At 32.2% G+C, this 21,920-nt stretch overlaps 1 protein-coding gene across 1 annotated transcript in view; it reads right to left on the bottom strand.

The window, feature by feature from the left end:
• The window catches only part of OTOGL (otogelin like), a 203,801-nt gene that overhangs the window by 13,280 nt on the left and 168,601 nt on the right, over positions 1-21,920 (bottom strand). The window contains exons 42-52 of the mRNA XM_051962480.1: positions 16,993-17,181; positions 13,559-13,771; positions 12,896-13,000; positions 11,495-11,602; positions 9,711-9,812; positions 9,046-9,150; positions 8,899-8,939; positions 6,190-6,253; positions 1,939-2,117; positions 1,052-1,153; positions 141-260 (exon numbers count right to left, since the gene is read on the bottom strand). Coding sequence (XP_051818440.1) covers positions 141-260; positions 1,052-1,153; positions 1,939-2,117; positions 6,190-6,253; positions 8,899-8,939; positions 9,046-9,150; positions 9,711-9,812; positions 11,495-11,602; positions 12,896-13,000; positions 13,559-13,771; positions 16,993-17,181 — 1,328 coding nt within the window. The remainder of the gene's footprint in view (positions 1-140; positions 261-1,051; positions 1,154-1,938; positions 2,118-6,189; positions 6,254-8,898; positions 8,940-9,045; positions 9,151-9,710; positions 9,813-11,494; positions 11,603-12,895; positions 13,001-13,558; positions 13,772-16,992; positions 17,182-21,920) is intronic.

Below are 21,920 nucleotides of genomic sequence, written 5' to 3'. Positions count from 1 at the left end.
GCATCCAAAATGTTTCTTGAATTTATGTGTGAAAGTTGAATGGAAATATTTAATTAACTATAATCCAAAATATGACTCTGTAAAATATATTTTGATAATAACAAATACTAGATTTTAATAATTTTAAATTAAGTACAAACCTTTTTGCATTCAGTCTCATTAAAAGGAGGACAAACAATACTGTAGCTCAGAATCACTGTCCCTGTATCTGTCTTTATACACTCGTATTTACTGCAGTTAAATACCCATGAATTTCCTTCCTGTAAAACAAAAAATTATGACAATAGTTAAGTCACTCAAATTACTGCAGTTTTCAAATGGAATGGCCATATGGACCTCCTTAGTGAAGAATCAAATAAAAATCAAGAGATTTTTTTAATAGAAAAGTTTCATTGGGTTTCGTTAGAATTGAAATTCTATGTTTCAATATTCTTTATTTCATTATAAATTATAAAGAGTTATATTCCATAAATGTAGTTTTAAATATAACCAAAAATAAAAATAGAAATGTAAGATAAGAAAGGAAAGTAAAAGTCAGGGGACAGTAAGTTCTTCCTCAATGAATCTGAATGGATAAATGACAAAATGTTAACTTTCCAAGAAGTGAAACAAAAGTTCAAACTAAAATATATTATCACTAATAAATTTATAAATTATTTTGTAGGAAAGTTTACTGTTATTCTTGTGTCCAACATATACATTATCTTTTCTATTCTCCAACTTCTCTACAAAACCAAAAATCTTCTCCTAATTATAAACCTTGCATTTTCATTTCACCCTTTGTCAAATTTAGTAGTGAACATTCTACACACACACATGTACACATACACACACACACACACATACACACATACACATGCTTTTTAGAAAATTTTGTTTCAGATCTCTTCTATATCTCAAATATTATTGAATTTTGATAATAAGGTAGTCAGTATAAAAGTATACATTTGGTATTCAGACATCTATAATAGAAAGATGCTTCTTCCTAATATGTTCCTAATGCCTCCACAAATCCCATATAGCTTTATTAATAGAATTTAAGTCTTGATACCTCATATATAAATGTATCATTTTCAATCTTGAAACTACAGGATACATTCTTGCAGGTACCACAGCAATCATAATCACTAGTAGAAGGAACGTATTCTTGGTGCTGTGTGAAATAATAAAACACTAAAGTAAATATCAAATAAACCATGAGAACATATATATGTCCCAATTAGCAAGAATAATGGATCCTGTGAAGTGACTGCATATATTTTAGTTTGCACTATTTGAGGCTGTAGTTACCTAAAGTATGGTTCTTGATTGTAGTCTAGTGAAATCATACTGTGTGATTTTAAATAAAATAATCATTTCAGAGATTCTTTATTCACAATAATCCAGACCCATCACTGTTATCACCTTTAAAACAAATAAAATTAACCAATCCTGATAAATATTTTTTCAACATAAAATGATAAAATGTGAGAACTAGAGACCTTTAGCAGCAAACCCTCTCATAATTACACACTTTTCTGGGGGCAGGTACACATTTGATGCTAATACTGCATCAAATTAATTAAAACAATTATTAACTTTAAGTGGTGCTGTTACAGGTGGTTTCTGTGTCAACCTTTGTACTTATCAATATTGTCCCCTGAATATCTTGAGGGCTTAACATGAGCTTTATAAAGTCCAAAAGCTCATTTTTTGTACATATTAACATTAACGTAAAAATTTACATTAAGTCTATCATTATCTTAATTGCCAAAACTCCACTCAATTTAAAGTCTTTAACCCCGACAACAGTCACTATTTCAAATGACAGCAAATAATTTCCCGAATTTCCATTTACATGCCATCACATAAGATAATGTATGAAAAGCACTTTGAAAAATTGTTAATGGCATATAAAAGCAGGCTATTACCAGAACATTGTTTTAACAGGATTCTTACCGCTTCACATTCTTTTGAACAATTCACTCTAGAAATATTCATGGCATGATAGCCTGTACTATTATCCATTTCTTCCAAGCATTCTATTGGATGACAGTAATCTTCTTCAAAATATTTTATCATAGACTCTCCAGGATTCAAGACATTTATTTCTTGGAATACACATACATTATCCTTTTCTAAGAAAAGAAAAGAAAAAACCAACTTGTTAATGGAGAAAGGCTATATTCAATTTTTCATTAAAGGAAAAAGAACTATGTAGAGTGGACTCATGATTTCATCAATAAAGGAGATTGCTTCTCAATGAGTGCCACTACTTGGTTTGCAACTTGAAGTCTTAAAGAGGTACTTAGAAAACTGAGAAGTGGCTTGTCCAGAGTTACCCTTAATAAGGAGGTCCTTGGCTTCCTAGTTTCAAGGACAGCTTTCTACTCATTACCCAGAAGAAAAATTGTTATTTTTGTATTGTTTTGAATTCTTAACCTGATTGTTTTTAAAATAATGAAGGATTTAGCATCTCAATCATTCTCATATGGACTTCATATTCTTTTTGGTACAGATATGCCCTCCAAGGACACAGATAATAACCATCTCTAATTTGGCTAATGGTCTTAAAGAGTTGTGACTGAAAATTTTTTCATCCTATTGCTGACCAGGTAATAGCTATCTTTGAATTATGCTAGATTGCTCTTCTTATAAAATATTTATTTATCCTTCAAAAGGTGCTAAGTGGATTGTTATGCTGGCCAGTATTACTACATTGCCTTTTTTCCCTCTTTTTAAAAATTTATTGGTACAAGAGATAGATTTCTGGATTGGGAAATTATAGTTAAACAAAAACAAAAGCACCATTGATGCGATAATAATAGGGTGTGCAGCTAGGATTTTATTGGGATTGGAAACTTCTCAGAAGAAACTTATTCTGCCAATAAGTTGGCACTTTTTTTTTCAATTTAAAGTCTTTGAGAGCTACATAGGCATAAAGCAATGAGAGCTTAAATCACTTATCAGGATCACACACTTTATGTTTCAAAGCTAATTGCATTCAGGTCTTCCTGGATTGGAGGTCTCTATCTACTATATCACATTGTTTCTCAACACCATTTTTCAAAACTGTGCTTAGGAGTTAATACCCTAATAAAACTGTGACTTTAAGACAGACTGCCTCTATATAGTTGAGGGTGAAAATTTCCAAAATTTTCAGAGCATTGTGTTTCCAAACAGAAGAACAAGTACAAGAATAAGAAGAAAAAGATGAAAAAGATGATGATGATGACAGTGATTATGATGATGATGATGATTTTACAGTTAGGCATCTAGATGGCTTTTTCACTAAAATAAATATACCATATCCACTAAAAGTATTTGGTGATAAAATAAGTCACCAAGTCCTAGTGGTGATCTTCTTCTTCTTCTTCCTTCTTCTTCCTTCTTCTTCCTTCTTCTTCTTCTTCCTTCTTCCTTCTTCCTTCTTCTTCTTCTTCTTCTTCTTCTTCCTCTTCTTCTCCTCCTCCTCCTCTTCTTCTTCTTCTTCTTCTTCTTCTTCTTCTTCTTCTTCTTCTTCTTCTTCTTCTTTTCTTCTTCTTCTTCTTCTTCTTCTTCCTCCTCTTCTTCTTCTTCTTCTTCTTCTTCTTCCTCTTCTTCCTCCTCCTCTTCTTTTCTTCTTCTTCTTCTTCTTCTTCTTCTTCTTCTTCTTCCTTCTTCTTCCTTCTTCTTCCTTCTTCTTCTTCTTCCTTCTTCTTCCTTCTTCCTTCTTCTTCCTCTTCTTCTTCTTCTCTTCTTCCTCTTCTTCCTCCTCCTCCTCCTCTTCTTCTTCTTTCTTCTTCTTCTTCTTTTCTTCTTCTTCTTCTTCTTCTTCTTCTTCTTCTTCTTCTTCTTCTTCCTCTTCTTCCTCCTCTTCTTCTTCTTCTTCTTCTTCTTCTTCCTCTTCTTCCTCCTCCTCTTCTTTTCTTCTTCTTCTTCTTCTTCTTCTTCTTCTTCTTCTTCTTCTTCCTCTCTCTCTCTCTCTCTCTCTCTCTCTCTCTCTCTCTCTCTCTCTCTTTTTCTCTCTCTCATCTCTTGCCATGACTTACTGCAGCTGCTCATAGTTGATCTATAGATTCTTCCCACCATTTTCCCTAATATAGGGTGCTACTAATGGCAGATTTGGTTTTGGACTGGAACTGTAATTTCATTTTTATAGGGAACTCCTGATAAGGAAATATATCCTATAAAAGCCGATAAGCATCTTCTCAGTTATGTATAGTAGAGTTTCTTAGGGCACTGAGAGATTAAGTTCCTCCCTGGGTGTTAAGTCTCTGTATCAAAGTAGGACTTGAACTCAACTCTTCACTCCTTCAATACAATGTTGCTATAATTTATTATATATTACCACTTCTTTATCAAACCTTCCATAATAACATCTGCCCCGATGATTCCTTCCTTCCTTACTTTTGTACTTATCTGTATTGCAATGTTGCATATTACATATTTATATAATTATATAATTTATATAATTATATAATTATAGAAGTAATGTCATCCTCGGCTAAGTGTTTAAGTGGATAGAGCTCTAGGTCCAGAATCAGGAATTCTCATCTTCATGAGTTCAGATCTGGCCTCAGGCACTTATTGCTGTGTGATCCTGAGCAAGCCACTTAACCTATTTGCCAAAAGTTTCCTCATCATTGAAATGAGTCGAAAAAGGAAATGGCAAATCAATCCACTATTTTTGTCAAGAAAACCTCAAATGGGGTCACAGCAAGTCAGAAATTACTGAAATGATTCAATTATAACAAAATTAAAATTCTATCCTAGTCATTGTGATTTTTTAAAACATTTTTTACCATATTTGAACTGGATAGAATGTGATATATATATTATCACGTTAATTTTACATATACATATGGACATATGACTAGATAATATGATAAACCTTTATATAAGGCTTCAAGAATTGTAAACCTCTTTATTCAGGATATCCCCAAAAAGAAAAAAGGTTCACTATTAGTTTAAAAAGCCCTAAGACTTTTAGAGCTGAGAGATATGATTATTTTTCTATAATATTAATAGTCAATTATTAAATTTGGATTGAGGTTTTTCTAGTTTCTCATACTGGAACCAACAGGTTGCAGGTCTCTGAAGGATATTGCTGATGGATGAGTTGCTCAAATCCTCTAGGTGCATGCTCTGTGATCTTGGGTAAGATCCCACCCAATTAGAATACCTTACAAACAAAATCTAATCTAATTGAATCTTTGCCTTTGAGAAATAATTTTATGCCCTTGTAGCTTCTTATTGGAGTTTAGGGAGTACACAGCTTATGAAGAAGAAAAATAACTGGAGCAATTTGGATAGAAATGGATTCCTTTGTCCAGATTGCTGGAGGTAGCTGCGTCATGATCACGTTACACTTCCAGCAGGAGGAACTCAGGACTTTTAACCTACTTTCTCATTAATTGTTTACTAATCAGGGTTGATTTTCACCTGTCAGAGATACTTCTTTTTCCAAGATATGCAATCATTCAGGAATCTGCATGATTTTGTCTTTGATGACAGAGAGAAACAACTAACCATCAATTTATTGATTATTTGCTAGCCTAATTAATAAATTGAGTGTTGATTGCCCAGAAACTCTATCTCTTGAATTGTTCATTCTTCACAGGACACCTTGATTACATTGTCATTTTATCCTCACAACAACTCTATAAGATTCTCTCAACAGCCAGGGTGGGTGGGATAAATGTTATTGTTATTTCCATTTTACAGATGAGAAAAGTAAGATTGAAAGAGCGTAAGTAATTTGGCCAAGATAACACAGGGTTCAGTGCCTAAATTCAAAATCAGATACTCTATCCATTGCACCATTTGGTGTCCATTTTACATAGACAAACTATGTAACCAATAAACATTTCTCAGATGATTGTTCACTACCTCTTGGTTAAATGTGCTAAATGCTTAATATTTTTAAAGTACTGGAAACAGAGCATTCATAGGGTATAGAAAGTAAGGTGAGATCAAGAAACAGCAGGATTAATGACATTTCAGAATTAGTGAAATGAAATGATCTCAATAATTTTTATTATTTTTTAAAATGCAAGCAGATTAATGCTCTTGAGTTATTTACATTCTAAAATAACTGAGTGAAAGAACCAGTAATACACAAATAAAAATGATTTTCAATCCTTTCTAACAGTTGGTAATAATATCTGTTATATATCATGTATTCATTTATTATTATTATAGATAGGAACATATAACAAGTACAGTTACCACAGAGATACTTCTGGCATCCACAATCACTTTGAAAGGACTGATCTTGTAGAGTGAGTTCTCCCTGATAATTAGAGAAAGGAAGGGGGAAACGAAGAAACAGAGAATATCAATATGATTGCACAACATTTTTTTTTCAGAGACACAATTTACACAATCACAGACTCTCTAAACCTAAGTTTTCTCATCAGTAATATAGGTATACAAATACTTATACTGTTTCTTCCCCAGAGAGGAGGAAAGTGCTTTATAAAGTACAAAATGAGTTGCTTTTATTACTACCACCCAAAAGAGCATTTTTGGAAGAGCCACAACCTCTTTTAGGACACTAGGATGGTTTTTTGCTCTTATAAAGCCATTCTTCCTGACTCAAATCCTCTTAATTCTAACACATGTATTTCCTTTTCAAGACCTCAAATCTCACATAAGAATAATGGCTAGTATTTACCATGGTGCTCTAAGATTTGCAAAGTATTTTACATTTTTATTTCACTTTATCCACCCAATAATCCTGGAATAAAGATACTATTGTTATCCCTTTTTACAGAAGAAGAAACTGAGACTGGGAAGTTAATTGACTTGTCCAGTATCATACAACTAGTAGGTTTCTGAGATGTGATTTTTAATTCAGCTATATAATTCACAGTTAGTTATACACAATTTAAAAGTTTATAAAACTTCTTTACAACAACCCTGATATGTTCTTTTCAGAACATATTAGCAAATATTATTATCCCCATGGAAGAGATGAGGAATCTTAAGAAAAGGAGCTTGAGTGATCTGCCCATAGTTATGTGATAGAGCTGAGATTTCCCCGACTCCAGGTCCAACAATCTTTCTACCTCAAGAGGCTTTATCTCTCATACAGCATTCTATTTGAATGTTCCTTTTGTATTTGTATCCTATTTTGTATTGTATTTATTTTTACATATGCTAAATCCCATTACTAAATTATAAATTCCATGAAGATAGTTACTATATCTTAACATCAGTGACCTATGATTTGTCCAATTGTTATAAATGGGAAGACTCAAGTCTGAGGACTAGAAATCCAAATAAAACCTGGTTTTCTTAATTCTCTAGCATCACATCATATAGAGCTCCTTGTAAGTACTTATGCTTGATGTTTCCATTCCTTCCAGATGAAATACAAACCCACATCCTCAAAACTCTTAGCTATAGCAGAAGAAGGATATTCAATAAGTGCAGCTGCTGAGGACATCTTCAAGAGATTCATCTGAGAAAAGTTCCCTTGCTTGAGCTGCCCATAATTTTCCACTGGCCAACCTTCAGAGAGCTATAGTTAGCTTTTTTACAACTATTTACTATGAGCATATCTATACAAAATGACTAAATGCCCATGAAATTATTTTTCTTGAATACATAAAAATCGGTCAGCTCTCTTACTTGCCTTGCAAGGAGACTATGCGAACCATCCTTCCATTAAATTGTTCCTGTTGTCCACTCATTTCATTTATGGCAATAATATCAAGAGCGAAGTGATTCAGGACATTGAGATAAATGTGAACTCTATAGTCTTTCATTAAGCATGAGCTTACTGGAAAAGGCTCTCACATTTAGAGGGCTAACAGTTAATATTCATGCAGACACTCTAAAAACTAAATAATTATCAGCAGCATTTGGCACTTTTCTGCTGCTCTGTCACTATCACTGTAGAGAAAGAAAGAACTCTTACAGGAGAGTAGATTTACACTTTATTTTGTTTCAGGGATTGCTATGATACCACAATTCATTTCCATGTGGGTAGTCTGCTGGTGACAACATTCTCTAAGCCTATTAAGATGGTCTTCAGAAAACAGCCATATTCTGGTGAATGTTAAACTTTTCCAACCTGAATCTGTCAGAGACTGCATTCTAAAGACAATTTTTGAGAACTGAGAATGAGAACAATGAAGAAGCATCCAAATATGAATATTCATAGTTTGAGACAAGAATAGAAACCTGTAGAATGAGTTAGGAATCTTTGGAGCTTTTTGTAAGTCATTTTTGTAAATGTTTGGGACAGAGATTGAATTTGTATTTCTCTTGGTGGAGGGAATTCTCAGGGGAGGAAACTCCCTCTACTAATTCTCCAAATATTCCTGGCTTCTACCCCTTTCTTAAACTATGAATATTCATTTTTGGATCTCTATACTTGAGAATCTTTAAGGTCTCTTTAAAATTTTTCCTTTATCTATGGAAATATTTATGTTTTCACAATCATATCTTAATCTAGATGAATTAAGTTAATAGTTTTAGCTACCTTTGAAATTGAGATATCTTTCTTTTCCTTTTCTAAAAAAATTATAAATGAGCAAACTGAATTTTAAATGACATAAGAAGAGCATGATATGATAACAGTCAGTATGATACAGCATATAGAGTGTGGAAGGGTTGGTTTGAAATCTTACCTGAGAAGCTTATGAACTATATGACACTGAGTGTTCCTTAACCTCTGAGTCTCAGTTTCTTTATCCACAAGATAGAAATAATAATGACATCTACTATCAGGAGTGCCGTGCAAATTAAATGATATAAGTATAATCTTAAAATAATATATTAATAGCTATCATCAATCCCATTTGGTTTCTGGTGCTAGAAAACAAACTGAATCCATATCATCTCCTTCTCCAAATAACTCTTTTTTAAAGAGATAGCAAGAACAAATTATCTTTTTTATATAATCCAGTACAAAATAAATGGCCTTACCACATTACAAACTGGCATAACAATATTTTCACAGCTACATTCTAAAGAGGGGAAAAAAACAATATATTAACATCAATCAAAATAAATTAGTGTGACGTGCATGAACATATTAGTAAATTAAAGTATCCAAAGATCAAGGTTAATTACCACAATGCCACTCTGGACAGCATTGTCCTGATACATTTTCTTTCACAAGTTTCCTATCCTCTGGGCAGTTAAGTAGAGGTGGCGAGCAAAGATTCTCCTCACATACTAAAATCAAAAAACAAAGAAAAAAAAGACAATAACATGCATCAAGATGAATTTTATCCATAAATCTATTGTTCCTTTTGCAGTCAATTTTCAACAGTCTTCCCTAATGAAAAGTGTCCTTCTTCAGTTAACATTAGACCAAACTAAGATTTTGGCACTATTTATAAGATACTGCATTCCTTCTTAGTGGGAACAAATAAAATCACTCATAGATTCTATAGCAGCTTTAATGTCTATGCCACATAAAAGCCATGAAACTTTCTCGGGAAATAGAGGCAGTCAGTGAGGGAGCTGGAAATAAGAACTCAGCTAGTTATGAGACTCTCACTCTAAAGAGTAAAATCAGAGAATTCAGAACCCACTTTGGGGAGCAGAAGAACAGGCCAAGTTTAGATATATAAAAACAACAATGTATTTAACCTGTGCCTGGAGAAATCAGGTGTGGATTATAGCAGTGGTCTCACAGAAAACATCTAATTTTATTCTCTTTCAATATTAAGTTATCTCAATCAACAGCAAAATCTAAACATATAGTAATTTTTTAGTTAAAATTAACTTACCACAGTAATACTGAGGGCAACAATGATGTGTAGTACTGAGATCTACAGTGAGATATTCTCCCTCCATGCACAATGGAATAGGCTCAGTGCAAGGTTCACAAACTGAAGGTAAAAACCAAAAGCCACAAACAATAAAATTGGTACTAAAGATATTAGGATTAGGATTGTGTTATTAGGATGTGATTCTTTGCAAGAAGAATTGTTTCATATTTTGTACTTATATCACTAGCACCTAGCAAAAGCCTTGAAATGAAACAGGTGCTTTTTTTATTATTATTATTACTTCCCAACTTCCTTGGGAAAATATGCTCAAAAGAAGATATACAAAGTTTGCTTCAGGAAAAAAAGTAAGCAAATAAGTTTTTACTAGGTAAAACATTTTGATGTTTGGCTATATTAACATTATTAACCACTATTTACATAGCTAGAAATTATGTGGTCTTTAAAAATTAGCAGACAAGAAATTCTGTAGCACTGATACAATACCACCCAAAGATCTTTAGCATTCTATGAATAAACTGAACTGAGGGCAGATTTTTTTAAGATTGTGTCTCTATCTCACACAGGCCAGAGCTTCATGGACTAATCAAGAGCCTTACACCAACACTGAATCATCAGAAGAGTTTGTAACTGCTCCATTTTCCAACCAGGCTGGTATGCTCTCCTTTAGGCAACCTGATGTTCCTCATGCCATTAAATCATGATATTAATGCTGAGCAGAGTGCAGGCTCCCTGTCAAATTAGCTCATTGCAGCTGAGAACCACCAAGCTCAAAACACCTCTCAATCTGCTCACTAATAGGCATTACAGGAGTCAACACATCTGCGTAATTAGAACATTATCAATGAGAAAATTGCTACCCACTATAACTGGGACAAATACTGTTCTGTGAAAATTTAAGAACCAAGGTTTGTTAGAGGTATTACCAAGCCAAACACACATCATTTCCAAGCTATGTAGCATGAAAGTTTTCAAAATATAGAAACAAAGTAGAAGAATTTAAGACCACAAGGGAATACTATTATATATATATATATATATATATATATATATATATATATATATATATATATATATATATATATATATACATATACATATATATACACATATATATAATTAAATATAGTTATAGTTTACATCACAGTTATCTAGCAATTAAAATATAAAGAGTGCTAATGTTAGGGAGTCATATTTTATAAAAATGCCTTTTCTTCAAACAACTGTCATTTTAGGTAAACTTTAAAAATTTTCTTTAAAATGTAGATATTACATTATAGCAGTACATAAACAAACAAAAATATTATTACCACTCATATTTTTCAGTTTCTAGCTTTTAGTAGGTGAGTCAAGGGTTCTTAGCTTTTTCTGTGTCATAGATTCTTTAGACAGTTTAGGGAAGAGTAGAGAGCCTTTATGAGAATAATATTTTTAAATTCAAGAAATAAAGTAAATCAGATTACAAAAGAAACCCTAAATATTTTGAAGGACATTCATCGAAATAAGTTCACAACCCTAATTTAGAATCCCCTGTTTTAGAGAGGGTTCATAACAATTGATATATTAGCTCAAATATAACTATATCTTTAAATCTACTTTTTTGTCGTTTTAGAAGTGGATGTGAAATAAAGAGATCCACTGTTTTTAACAGCTTTCTGTGGATATTCTTGAATTGAAAGTTCAAAACACCTGGTGACAAGAAGTTTCATAAAATCATTATCAGACAAAAGTGGCCCTATTAAATTCTTCCTTTCTGCAAGTACAATGTACTAAAGATTTCTTACCACAAAAAGGAGAGAAACAACAAGGTTCTCCCTGCTGAACTTGAATCTCAAATTGATCTTCTCTGCACTCTGATTGTGGAGAATCAGGACAAGCCAAAATATCACATTCTACAGAAAGACAAATAAATTTTGTTTCAAGAAAGAAAGCTACAAATATGTTAAAACAAAACAAGATGGTTTTATTTTTCTTTGAATTAAAAAAGTTTCTCGATTAATAACTTTTATTCATTTCCATTTATTAAATATCAGAATTTTTCTACTATATTCTATCACTATAAAAATAGACAGATTTGAGCAGTAGATGCCCAACAAATTATATGCAATATTCTGTACCCATGATCATCAACCCCTACCAAAGCAAAGAAGTTATTTCTCTCTTTCTTTTTTTCCTGAAAAAAAAAAAAAAACAGATCATCCTGCTCTATAAAGTTTCCTAAGTGTTACAAAGAATATTATAATCCATTACTCTACATTAGATTTTGTATTTCACTCACTTAAACAGATATCTGTGTATATATATGTGCCTTAATAACTTTAATAGTTTTATTAGCTTTAAACTACACTAAGATTTTAGAGAAACTGTACATATGTATATATTTATGTGTTATATATATATATATGTGTATGCATGTTTGTACATGCATATAAACATTCATATCCTATGCATGGGTTATAACTACATCTATACACACACAGAGAACTATACACTTACTTATAGATATGTATGTGTCATATATATTTATGTTGTATGTCTTTAGCTAAATATATTAAAAAGTGTATAATACTATGTTTAGATATGCATGTAAATATATATATAATGTGCATGTTATGCACAATGCTTATATATACCTGTATATTATATTTACTACACATTCATGTATATACATAACTGTAACTCTCTTCCTGTCCCCCCAAGATATATTGTACATTACATGTATATGCAGATCTAAGTGTACTTATAATGTATTTTTATATGCATGTAATGCATATTCACATATATTTGTATATGGCTGTATATTATACACATGAATAGGTATTTTGTGTCTATGTACATTATTGTATATATCAGTATTGTACATTATGCTGTACACATTTATGCTGACGTGTATGTATAACATTTTTATCTGTATAGATATATTTCCATATAGTATATGTATGTGTGTGTATGATTGTGTATTTATCTGTATAGGTGAATCCACAAATCTTATTTTGTATTTTTTTGTGTGTATATGTGTGTACATGCTGTGTATGCACATATGTGTGTATATATTATATATGTATATTTGTATATATATTGAAGTTTGTGTATTGTGTGTACTATACATATGGATATATAAATATGTTGTACTTATATGTGTATGCCTATATGTGAATATATGTATGTATTGAGGTATTACTTACCACACTGGTATTGTGGGCAGCAGTGAAGTGGGCTGTGGCCTACAAATAATTTTTCGGTACTTTTACAAGTTGGAATATCAGTTTCACACATAGTCATGTCACAGGCTGAAGATGAAAAATGAGATTCAGATTTTCATGAATGTAAGAACAGATCATCTCATTCTAACCTAGAGCAACAAGCTATTTCTAATATGTATTTATTTTCTTTAAAATGTAGAATGGAAAAGAAAGAGTAAATATCCCCAAATTTCAGAGTTCATAAAGTGAAAGTAATTTCAAGAGAACTAGATTGTTATCCATTAATGATCACAGAGAAAACTCCTTCCTGAATTTGTGAATGTATATATACTTTTTAAAATAAGAATTTATTTAATTTACTTTATTTTTTAATTATTTATTAATTTAATTTTTATTATTTAAGTAATGTATTCAATTAATTATTTAATTATTTGTTAATAATTTAATTAATATTAAATAAGAAAGTTTCTTGAGGGCTTGCTTTTGGACAGCAAAGGTGACCTTGAAGATAAGTCCAAAGATGAAGCCTAAATTCTAATGCCATATAAAACAGAGACGATAATAAGGAGCCAGGTGAATACCGGCTTTCCCAAAAGATATGATCACTTTTTTGGGGAAGCCAAAATCCACCTGCTGCATACCTACCACACACTTCCTTTGGACAGCAAGACTTCATGTTGATCATGGTGATGACAACTTCTCCTTCTCTTTTACAAATTGGTGACAATTCTTCAGTACAATTGGGCTCCAGAGGAATCACGTTTCCATTTTCCAAACACTTATACAGGCAGCACCCTTCCTCTGCCCCATTCCAAACCTCTTCAGCAAAGCGGGATTGGCCCTGACTGTCAGTACATGCTAACAGAAATAAATGGTTTTACAAATTATTACAAAATGAAAAACGAACATCTAAGGGATTTTATTCTGCATTCTTACATATGACAAACAGCAATGTCATTGGTCAAAGGTCCCTACTTATAGAAGAAGTAAGGTAGTATCTATAAGAATAGGAAGAGAATCTTGAAGGGCTCTGAAACCCTTTCAAAGGATCTATAAATTCAAAATCAGTTTTTTATTTCTGACATGGTAAAATATCTCTTAATTATAATCCACATAAACAAAAATTATTTGGATAAATCCTTAATAATTTTAATAGTATAAAGGTATACCATGAACAAAAGTTTGAGAACCATTGGTCTGGAAGAGAAGAGGACTGGCTTTTGAGTCAGAAAAACCTGGGTCTGAATCCTGACATTTATTAGCCATGTGATTAAAAAAATCATCCAACTTCCCTGAATCTGTTTTTTCAGCTACAAATAAAGTAATATACATAGTGCCTGTCTCACAAGTGTGTAATGGTCCAATCAGATGAAGTACTTTTCACAGTTTTAAGGATTATAGTTACCAGTTGTTATTTCACCATTTTTGATCTTAAAATTTTATGTTTCTATATGATAAAATTTTCCTTTGGTTCATATCCACAAATTTTCTTTTGTTCTTTTTATTTCTATAAAGAAATTAAGTCAAATCAAATCAACAAACATTTATTAAGAGCCTGCTGTCAGGCACTGTGCTACATGTTGAGTTTACAGAGAAAGGCCAAAACAAAACAAAATAAAACAAAAAAACCTTGTTCTTCATGAATCTGCAGTTTAACAAGGAAGATAACATGCAAAAACAGCTATGTATGAAGTAGATATAGGTAGGACAGAAGGAAGATAATGTTAGTGGGAAGGCACCCATATTAGCTGAACTTGGGAAAGGCTTTATACAAAGAATAAGCTGTTAGCTCTGCCTAAAAGATAGGAGCCAAAAAGGAGAAGGGGGAAATTTTCAGGTATAAAGAATAGCCATTGAAAATGCATCATGTCCAGAGATGGAATATCATGTGAGAGGAAGTCAATATCAATGTATTGCACTCTGTGTGTGTGTGTGTGTGTGTGTGTGTGTGTGTGTAGTGTTTCTATGTCTATGTTTGTGTTTATGTATGAGTCTGGCAAGAAGATTCAGGTAGAAATGTAAGAAAAGATCAGTTTATGAAGGTCTTTAAAAGCCAGAGTTTTATATTTGATCCTGGATGTGATAGAAAACCACTTGAGTTTTTGGAATTGCGGAAGGGAAAAGAGAATGACAAAACTTGTTTTTAAAGAGATAAAAGTGTCAGCTGAGAGGGGAAGATAGAAAAGAATGAGAAAAGACTTGTGTAGACAAATCAATGACAATGTTATAACATTAATGCAGAAGAAAGAGTTTAGGGGGAAAAGTAATGAATTCATCCTATAAATGCTTAGTCTGAGAAGAGATCTCAGTTTCTTTTTTCTATAAAATTAGGGAATTGGGTTATCAGCTCACCAATCTAATTCATTCCACTTATGAATTCTAGGATCATAGACTCATAGATTTAAATGTAGAGATCTCAGGTCTAATAATTTTTACATCACAAATAAGGAAACTGAATATATAAATGTATGAAAGTTATGTGACGTGGAATATAGAATCAGGCTTGAAACCCAGCACTTTTCCTTTAAATCTAGCCTTCATTCTACCCTATCATAATGTATCCCTAATGAAATTTTTGAAAATGACAATTTGTTGCAAATAAATAGAACTAGAAAATGAGGACAAAATGATTTTAATTTTTAAAGTCATGGCATCTCTTCTGTAAAAAAATTTTAAATCAATATTTTAGTATCATATAGTCTAGGTGATTGAGAGCTGAGTTTTCACTTCAAAACTGAGTGACTCCAGGCCTCTGAGAAGTTCAAGGCTACTATCAATAAAATTGGGGTAATCATAATATCTCCAAGAGTTGTTACAATGATCCAAGTAGATAACTCATCATATCTCAAGATGTTTGGGACATCCCAAATATGTGAAGTGCTTTGCTCTTTTTATTATTGAATAATTTATTAATGATTACATTAGGAAGTTATTGTATAATGGGGAAAAAAGGCTTTGAAGTCAAAGAACCTGGAATCATATCCTTTTATGCTATTTCTATCCATGTAACCATGAGAAGATCATTTAATCAGTCCGGGTCTCAGCTTTCTTAACTGGGAAGTAGATATGCTAACAAATACTGACATCCACTATGTCACATGACTTTTGTGACAATAAAATAAAACAATGTGGGAAAACAGCTTTGTAAACTTTTAAACATTATATAAATATGAATCATGTCTACAATGTACATATTTTATTTTTATTTATCATAGAAGTTTTATTGCAGAGAAAGTGTGAATTTTTTGACACAGTGACAGAAATAGAGATTCCAAAAGCAAACCAGTCTTTGCATTATCCAATGCTGAATGCATATTACTGTCACCTAGTTTCATAGTCCTAAAAGGAATATACATATCCCATAGATTTTCTCTTATCTTGTACATAGAGTTTTTAAAATGGTAAATTTGTTTCTAATGTGAATTCCATTTCCAACATCCTTCTTCCCTAAGCTTGTCATACAATAATTATATCCTGTTCCGTCAGTATCATTCCTCTCATTTGACCATCTAACCCTAGTAGAGGTCATATGGTGAAGTAAATAGAATACTGAACTCTATTCAGGAAAATTTAAATTCAAATCCTACCAATAGCACTTTGTGATCTTGGATAAGTCACTGAAACTATTTGATCCTCAGATTTTTTTTCATCTTAAAAATGAATAGGTTGTACTAAATAATCTATAAGGATTTTTTTCTAATTTTAAATTTATGATCATTAACTATGACAATCTGAAATATGATTCTACAGCAGCTAGAAAAGATGGGAAATTAACAAAATTAATGGTTTAACACATAATACGTTGAGCAGCAAGATCTTTTATTTTGTACTATGTTCATCTGTTAGCATAATGAAGAAAAAGTGACTTTAGAAGTAGACAAAATATCTTATATTTAGATGTGTGGCTAAGAAGAAAATGTCTCATCTTTGAAGCCAATTAAGCTTCTCTCTCATTTAAAATTATATTAAGTTTTTTTTTTCTTGCCCCTACTTTCTTTCTCTTTTTTCTCCACTTTTATCTCCAATTCTTGGGAAGGAAACATTAATGTAATTATTTTTACAAATTAAATGCTATTTACCACATCTTTCCTCTTGAATACACATAAATGACTCTGGCCTATGAAGAACAGTTCCATTTGTACACACACAGTCTTCTCTTAAATGTTGGCAAAGTGACTCTTCTTCAAAGAACCATTTATTCTGACATGTTTTGGCTGTACAAGATTGAATACAAGGCCGATATTCCATCCCTTCAGGACAACTCAAAGCTGTGAATAAGATAACAGAGTTTTGTTGTAGTTGTTGTTTTATTTCCCTTTTGGTCTGAGTTTTCTTGTATAATATGACAAATATGGAAATATGTTTAAAAGAAGTGTATACATATAATCTATATCAGGTAGCTTGCTATCTCAGAGAGGGCAAGGCAAGTAAATTTTAGGAAGAAATATTTAGAACACAAAGTCCTACAAAAACAAATGTTGAAAACTATCTTTACATGTATTTGGAAAAATAAAATACTATTGGAAAAAATTTAATAAGCAAAACATTTTTAAAATAACATTTTGTGAGTAATGCACTTGAAATGACTCTGGAACCATTAGCAAAATCTGTTGATTTTCAGTCAGTGATAATTAACTATTGTACAGTCAAAAATAAGTCATAAGTGCTTAAAAAGTCAACAAGTTGTATATCTAAAGCCCTGTTATAGGTGCTAGGGACACCAATGAAACTAGGAACTTCCATTCAAATGATAATCATTCTGGTGACAAAAAAGGAAATAGTCAATTTAAATTTTGTAAAAATTGAATCAGTTTTTCACTAAAATAAATTAAAGTGGATTGAGAGCTAACATGGTATAAAGCATAGGTTTCAATCATTCAACCCACAAGTCATGTGCAGCCTAAAACACTCCCAAGTCAACCTGAATCAGATTAAAATGTAACTGGGTGGGGTGGAGTCAAGATGGTGGAGTAAAGTCAAAAAGCTGCTCTGGCTCTCCCGTTTCCCTCAAAAAACCACATGAACCAAGCCTCTGAACAGAGTCTGATGGAATGAAACTACTCTCCACGTAGATTCTGGGAGAGCTTCTGAGAGGGCCTTAATAACAGGAAAATCAGCAACTAAAATTCTCAGTTCTGGCTCAATAGAGGAGAAAATCAGTGGGGCAGCTCAGAACGCAAACTCTAGGAAACCAGACTATTTCCTAGAAAAAACAGCCAAACTACCCCCCTACAAACACAAGGAGCCCCTATGCTCAAAGCCAAGGCTCAGAATTACACAAGAAGCTTAGGACAGCTCCACTTTTATCCCAGGAGCAGAGTTTCACATTAAAAGTTTAAAAAAAAAAAAAAAAAGGAAAGGAAAGGAAAGAAAGAAAATAAGCAAGAAACAGAAAAAAACCTTGAACATAGAAAACTAACATGATGACAGGGCAGACTAAAAGATAAACTCAGAGGAAGACTGAATGTCCACAGAAGAAATCGTAAAGAGTAAGATAAATTGCTCTCAAGACAAAAGAGCTTCTTGGAAATGCTCATAAAATACTTCAAAAGGCAAATACGATAGGCAGAAGAAAAAATGAGAAAAGAAATGAGAGATTTAAATCAGAGAGTCAACAATTTGGAAAAGAAAGGGAAAAAATTGTCTGAAGAAAACAACTTCTTAAACAGTAGAAACTAAATGGAAAAAAAGATACAAAAGCTAATTGATGAAAATCACACATTAAAAAACAGAGCAGTTCGAATGGAAGCTAATAATTTTGTGAGACAGTAAGTCAAACAAACTAAAAAGACTGAAAAAATGGAAAAAAACGTGAAATGCCTCATTGGCAAAATAGCTGACCTGGAAAATATTTCCAGAAGAGACAATTTAAAAATTAATGACCTACCTAAATTCCATGATGAGGAAAAAAAAAGCCAAAAGAGGTCATTAAGGAAAACTGCCCCAATATTCTAGAAACAGAGGAGGAAATATTCATTGAAAGAATCCAATGTCACCTCTGGAAAGAGATCCCAAAAGGAAAACCCCAAAGAAACTCTTAAACTGTAATCTCAGGGGAAAAAAATATTGCAAGCTAACAGACAAAAACAATTCAAATATCAAGGAGCAATAGTCAGTATTACCCAGGATCTGGCAGCTTCTACAATAAAGGATCAAAGAGCTGCACTATTATATTCTAAACAGCAAAGGACCTGCAGTTACAACCAAGAATTAACTACCTAGCTAGACTCAGCATCATCTTTCAGGAAAGAGATGGAGCTTCAATGAAGTAAGAGACTTTTAATATTTCTATCAAAAAATCCAGACCTAAACTGAAAATTTATGGACACAAGAGAACCATAAAAAGGTAAATGGGGGGGGGGATATATATAGTATATGTTTTACATATATATACTGTTTACATTCCTAGATAGGAAAACAGTATCTGTAAATCTTGTGAACTTTATCTGTCACTAGAGCAGATTGGGGCTGGGCGGGGGCGGGGGGGGGCAGCGAAGGGGAGAGCAAGGGGGAGAGGAAGGGAGGTATCATCTGGAATGAGGGTGTAGTTAAGAATGATCCTTGATGTGATAAAAGAAAAAGACATTAACAGGTAAGGAAAGGTCTGTAGTGGAAAAAGAGGAAAGGGAAGATAACTGGACAACTAGTTCACATGAAGAGGTGAAAAAGACCTATTACAATCAAAGGAAAGGAGAAAGATGAGCAGTGTCTGAAGCTTGGTCTCATCAGTTATGGCTTTAAGAGAGAATAATTTAAGCATTCAATTTGTTATATAAATTTATCTAACCATATTAAAAAGGAGGAGGAGAAGAAGAAAGAGGAATAGAAAAAAGAGGGACAGGATAAAAGAGAGGGCAGAAACAATGGGAAAAAGGTAAAAGTAGGGAGAAAGAGTTGATAGAAGATAAGGTAGTGGGTGGAGTGATTAAAAAAACAATATAAAAAAAGGGGGAGGATTGATAGAAAATAAGGTAGTGGGTAGAGTGGGTAAAAAAGACAAAACTAAGGACAGGGTGGAAAGAGAGAACAAAAGTATATATAGGGGGAAAATAGAATGGAAGGGAAATGCAGAGCTGTTATTCATAACTGTGACTGTGAATGAGATAAACTCTTCCATAAAACAAACTAATAGCAGAGTGGATTAAAAAACAGAATCTTAGAATATGTTGTTTACAAATATGTTTACATTTGACACAGAGAGACAAATGCAGTGTAAAAGCAAAAATCTGGAATAGAATTTATTATGCTTCAACCGAAGTTAAAAAAAAAGTCAGGGGTAGCAATTCTTATCTCAGATAAAGCAAAATTAAAAATAGATCTTATTAAAAGAGATAAGAAGGGAAAGTTCATCTTGATAAAGGGTACCATAAATAATGAAATTGTAACAATACTAAATGTGCATGCACCAAATGGTAGAGGAGGTAAATTCCTAGAGATTTTAAGCCAGTTACAGAAAGAAATAGACAGCAAAACTATTCTAGTGGGGGATCTCAAACTTCCCCTCTCAGAATCAGACAAATCTAATCACAAAATAAACAAGAAAAAGACTAGGGAAGTTAAAAGGATCCTAAAAAACTCAGATATGATAGACCTCTGGAGAAAATTAAATAAGGAACAAAAGGAATGTACCTTTTTCTTGGCATTACATGGCACCTACACAAAAATAGACCATGTATTAGGGCACAAACTACTTATAATCAAAAGCAAAAATGCAGAATAGTAAATGCTTCCTTTTCAGACCAAAATACAATAAACATTATATTTAATAAAGGGATAGGGAAAAATAGACTAAAAACCAATTCAAAATTAAATAATCTAATTATAAAGAATGAGTGGGTCAAACAACAAATCACAAAAACATCCATAATTTCATCCAAAAAAATGACAATAATGAAACTACATATCAAACATATGGGATACAGCCAAATCAGTTTTTAGAGGAAATTTTATATCTCTAAATAGCTCCATAAATAGAGAAAGAGGAGATCAATGAATTAGCCATGTAACTAAAAAGGCAAGAAAAAGAATAAAATAACCCCCCAAATAAATATCAAATTAGAAATTTTGAAACTCAAACCAGAGATTAATAAAATAGAAACTAAGAAAGCTACTGGAATCATAAAACTAAGAGTTGGTTATATGAAACAACTAACAAAATAGATAAACCTTTGGTTATTTTGATCAGAAAAAGGAAAGGAAAAAAAAAACTCAAAAAACAAATCACCACCCTCAAAAATAAAAGGGGAGAACTTACCATCAATAAACAAGAAATTAAAACAATTATCAGGGCCTTTTTCCCATCTCTATAGCAGCAAGTCTGACAATTTAACTGAAATGGATGAATATTTACAAAAATATAAATTGCCCAGGTTATCAAAAGAGGAAATAAAATACTTACATAATCCCATTTTAGAAAAAGAATTGAAAAAGAAAAAAATCTCTAGGGCTAGTTTTATTCACAAGTGAATTCTACCAAACATTTAAAGAACAATTAATTCCAGTACTATGTAAACTACTTGGAAAAATAGGCAAAGAAAGAGTAATGCCAAACTCCTTCTATGACACAAATATGGCACTGATATCTAAACCAGAAAGGCCCAAAACAGAAAGAAAATTACAGAACAATCTCCCTACAGCCAAAAATCCACTGAAACAATTCACAGCTTTAGCAAAGTTGCAGGATATAAAATAAACCCACACAAAGCATTTCTATATATTACTGACAAAGCCCATCAGCAAGCGATAGAAAGAGAAATTCCATTAAAAATTTAGTAGACAAAATAAAATACCTGAGGGTCTACCAGCCAAGACAAAGCCAATAACAATATGAACCCAATTACAAAACACTTCTCACACAAATAAAATCAGATCTAAACAATTAGAAAATATCAATTGTTCATGGCTAGGCTGAGCTAATATAATAAAATGATAATTCTGCATTGAATGGTCTATTTATTCAGTGCCATACCAATCAAACTGCTAGAAATGTTATTTTATAGAACTAGAA

Source organism: Antechinus flavipes, chromosome 5 (assembly GCF_016432865.1).
Source record: "Antechinus flavipes isolate AdamAnt ecotype Samford, QLD, Australia chromosome 5, AdamAnt_v2, whole genome shotgun sequence".
NCBI lineage: Eukaryota > Metazoa > Chordata > Mammalia > Dasyuromorphia > Dasyuridae > Antechinus > Antechinus flavipes.
The sequence above is the reverse complement of the archived record's forward strand: the minus strand, read 5'-3'. Positions and strand labels throughout refer to the sequence as shown.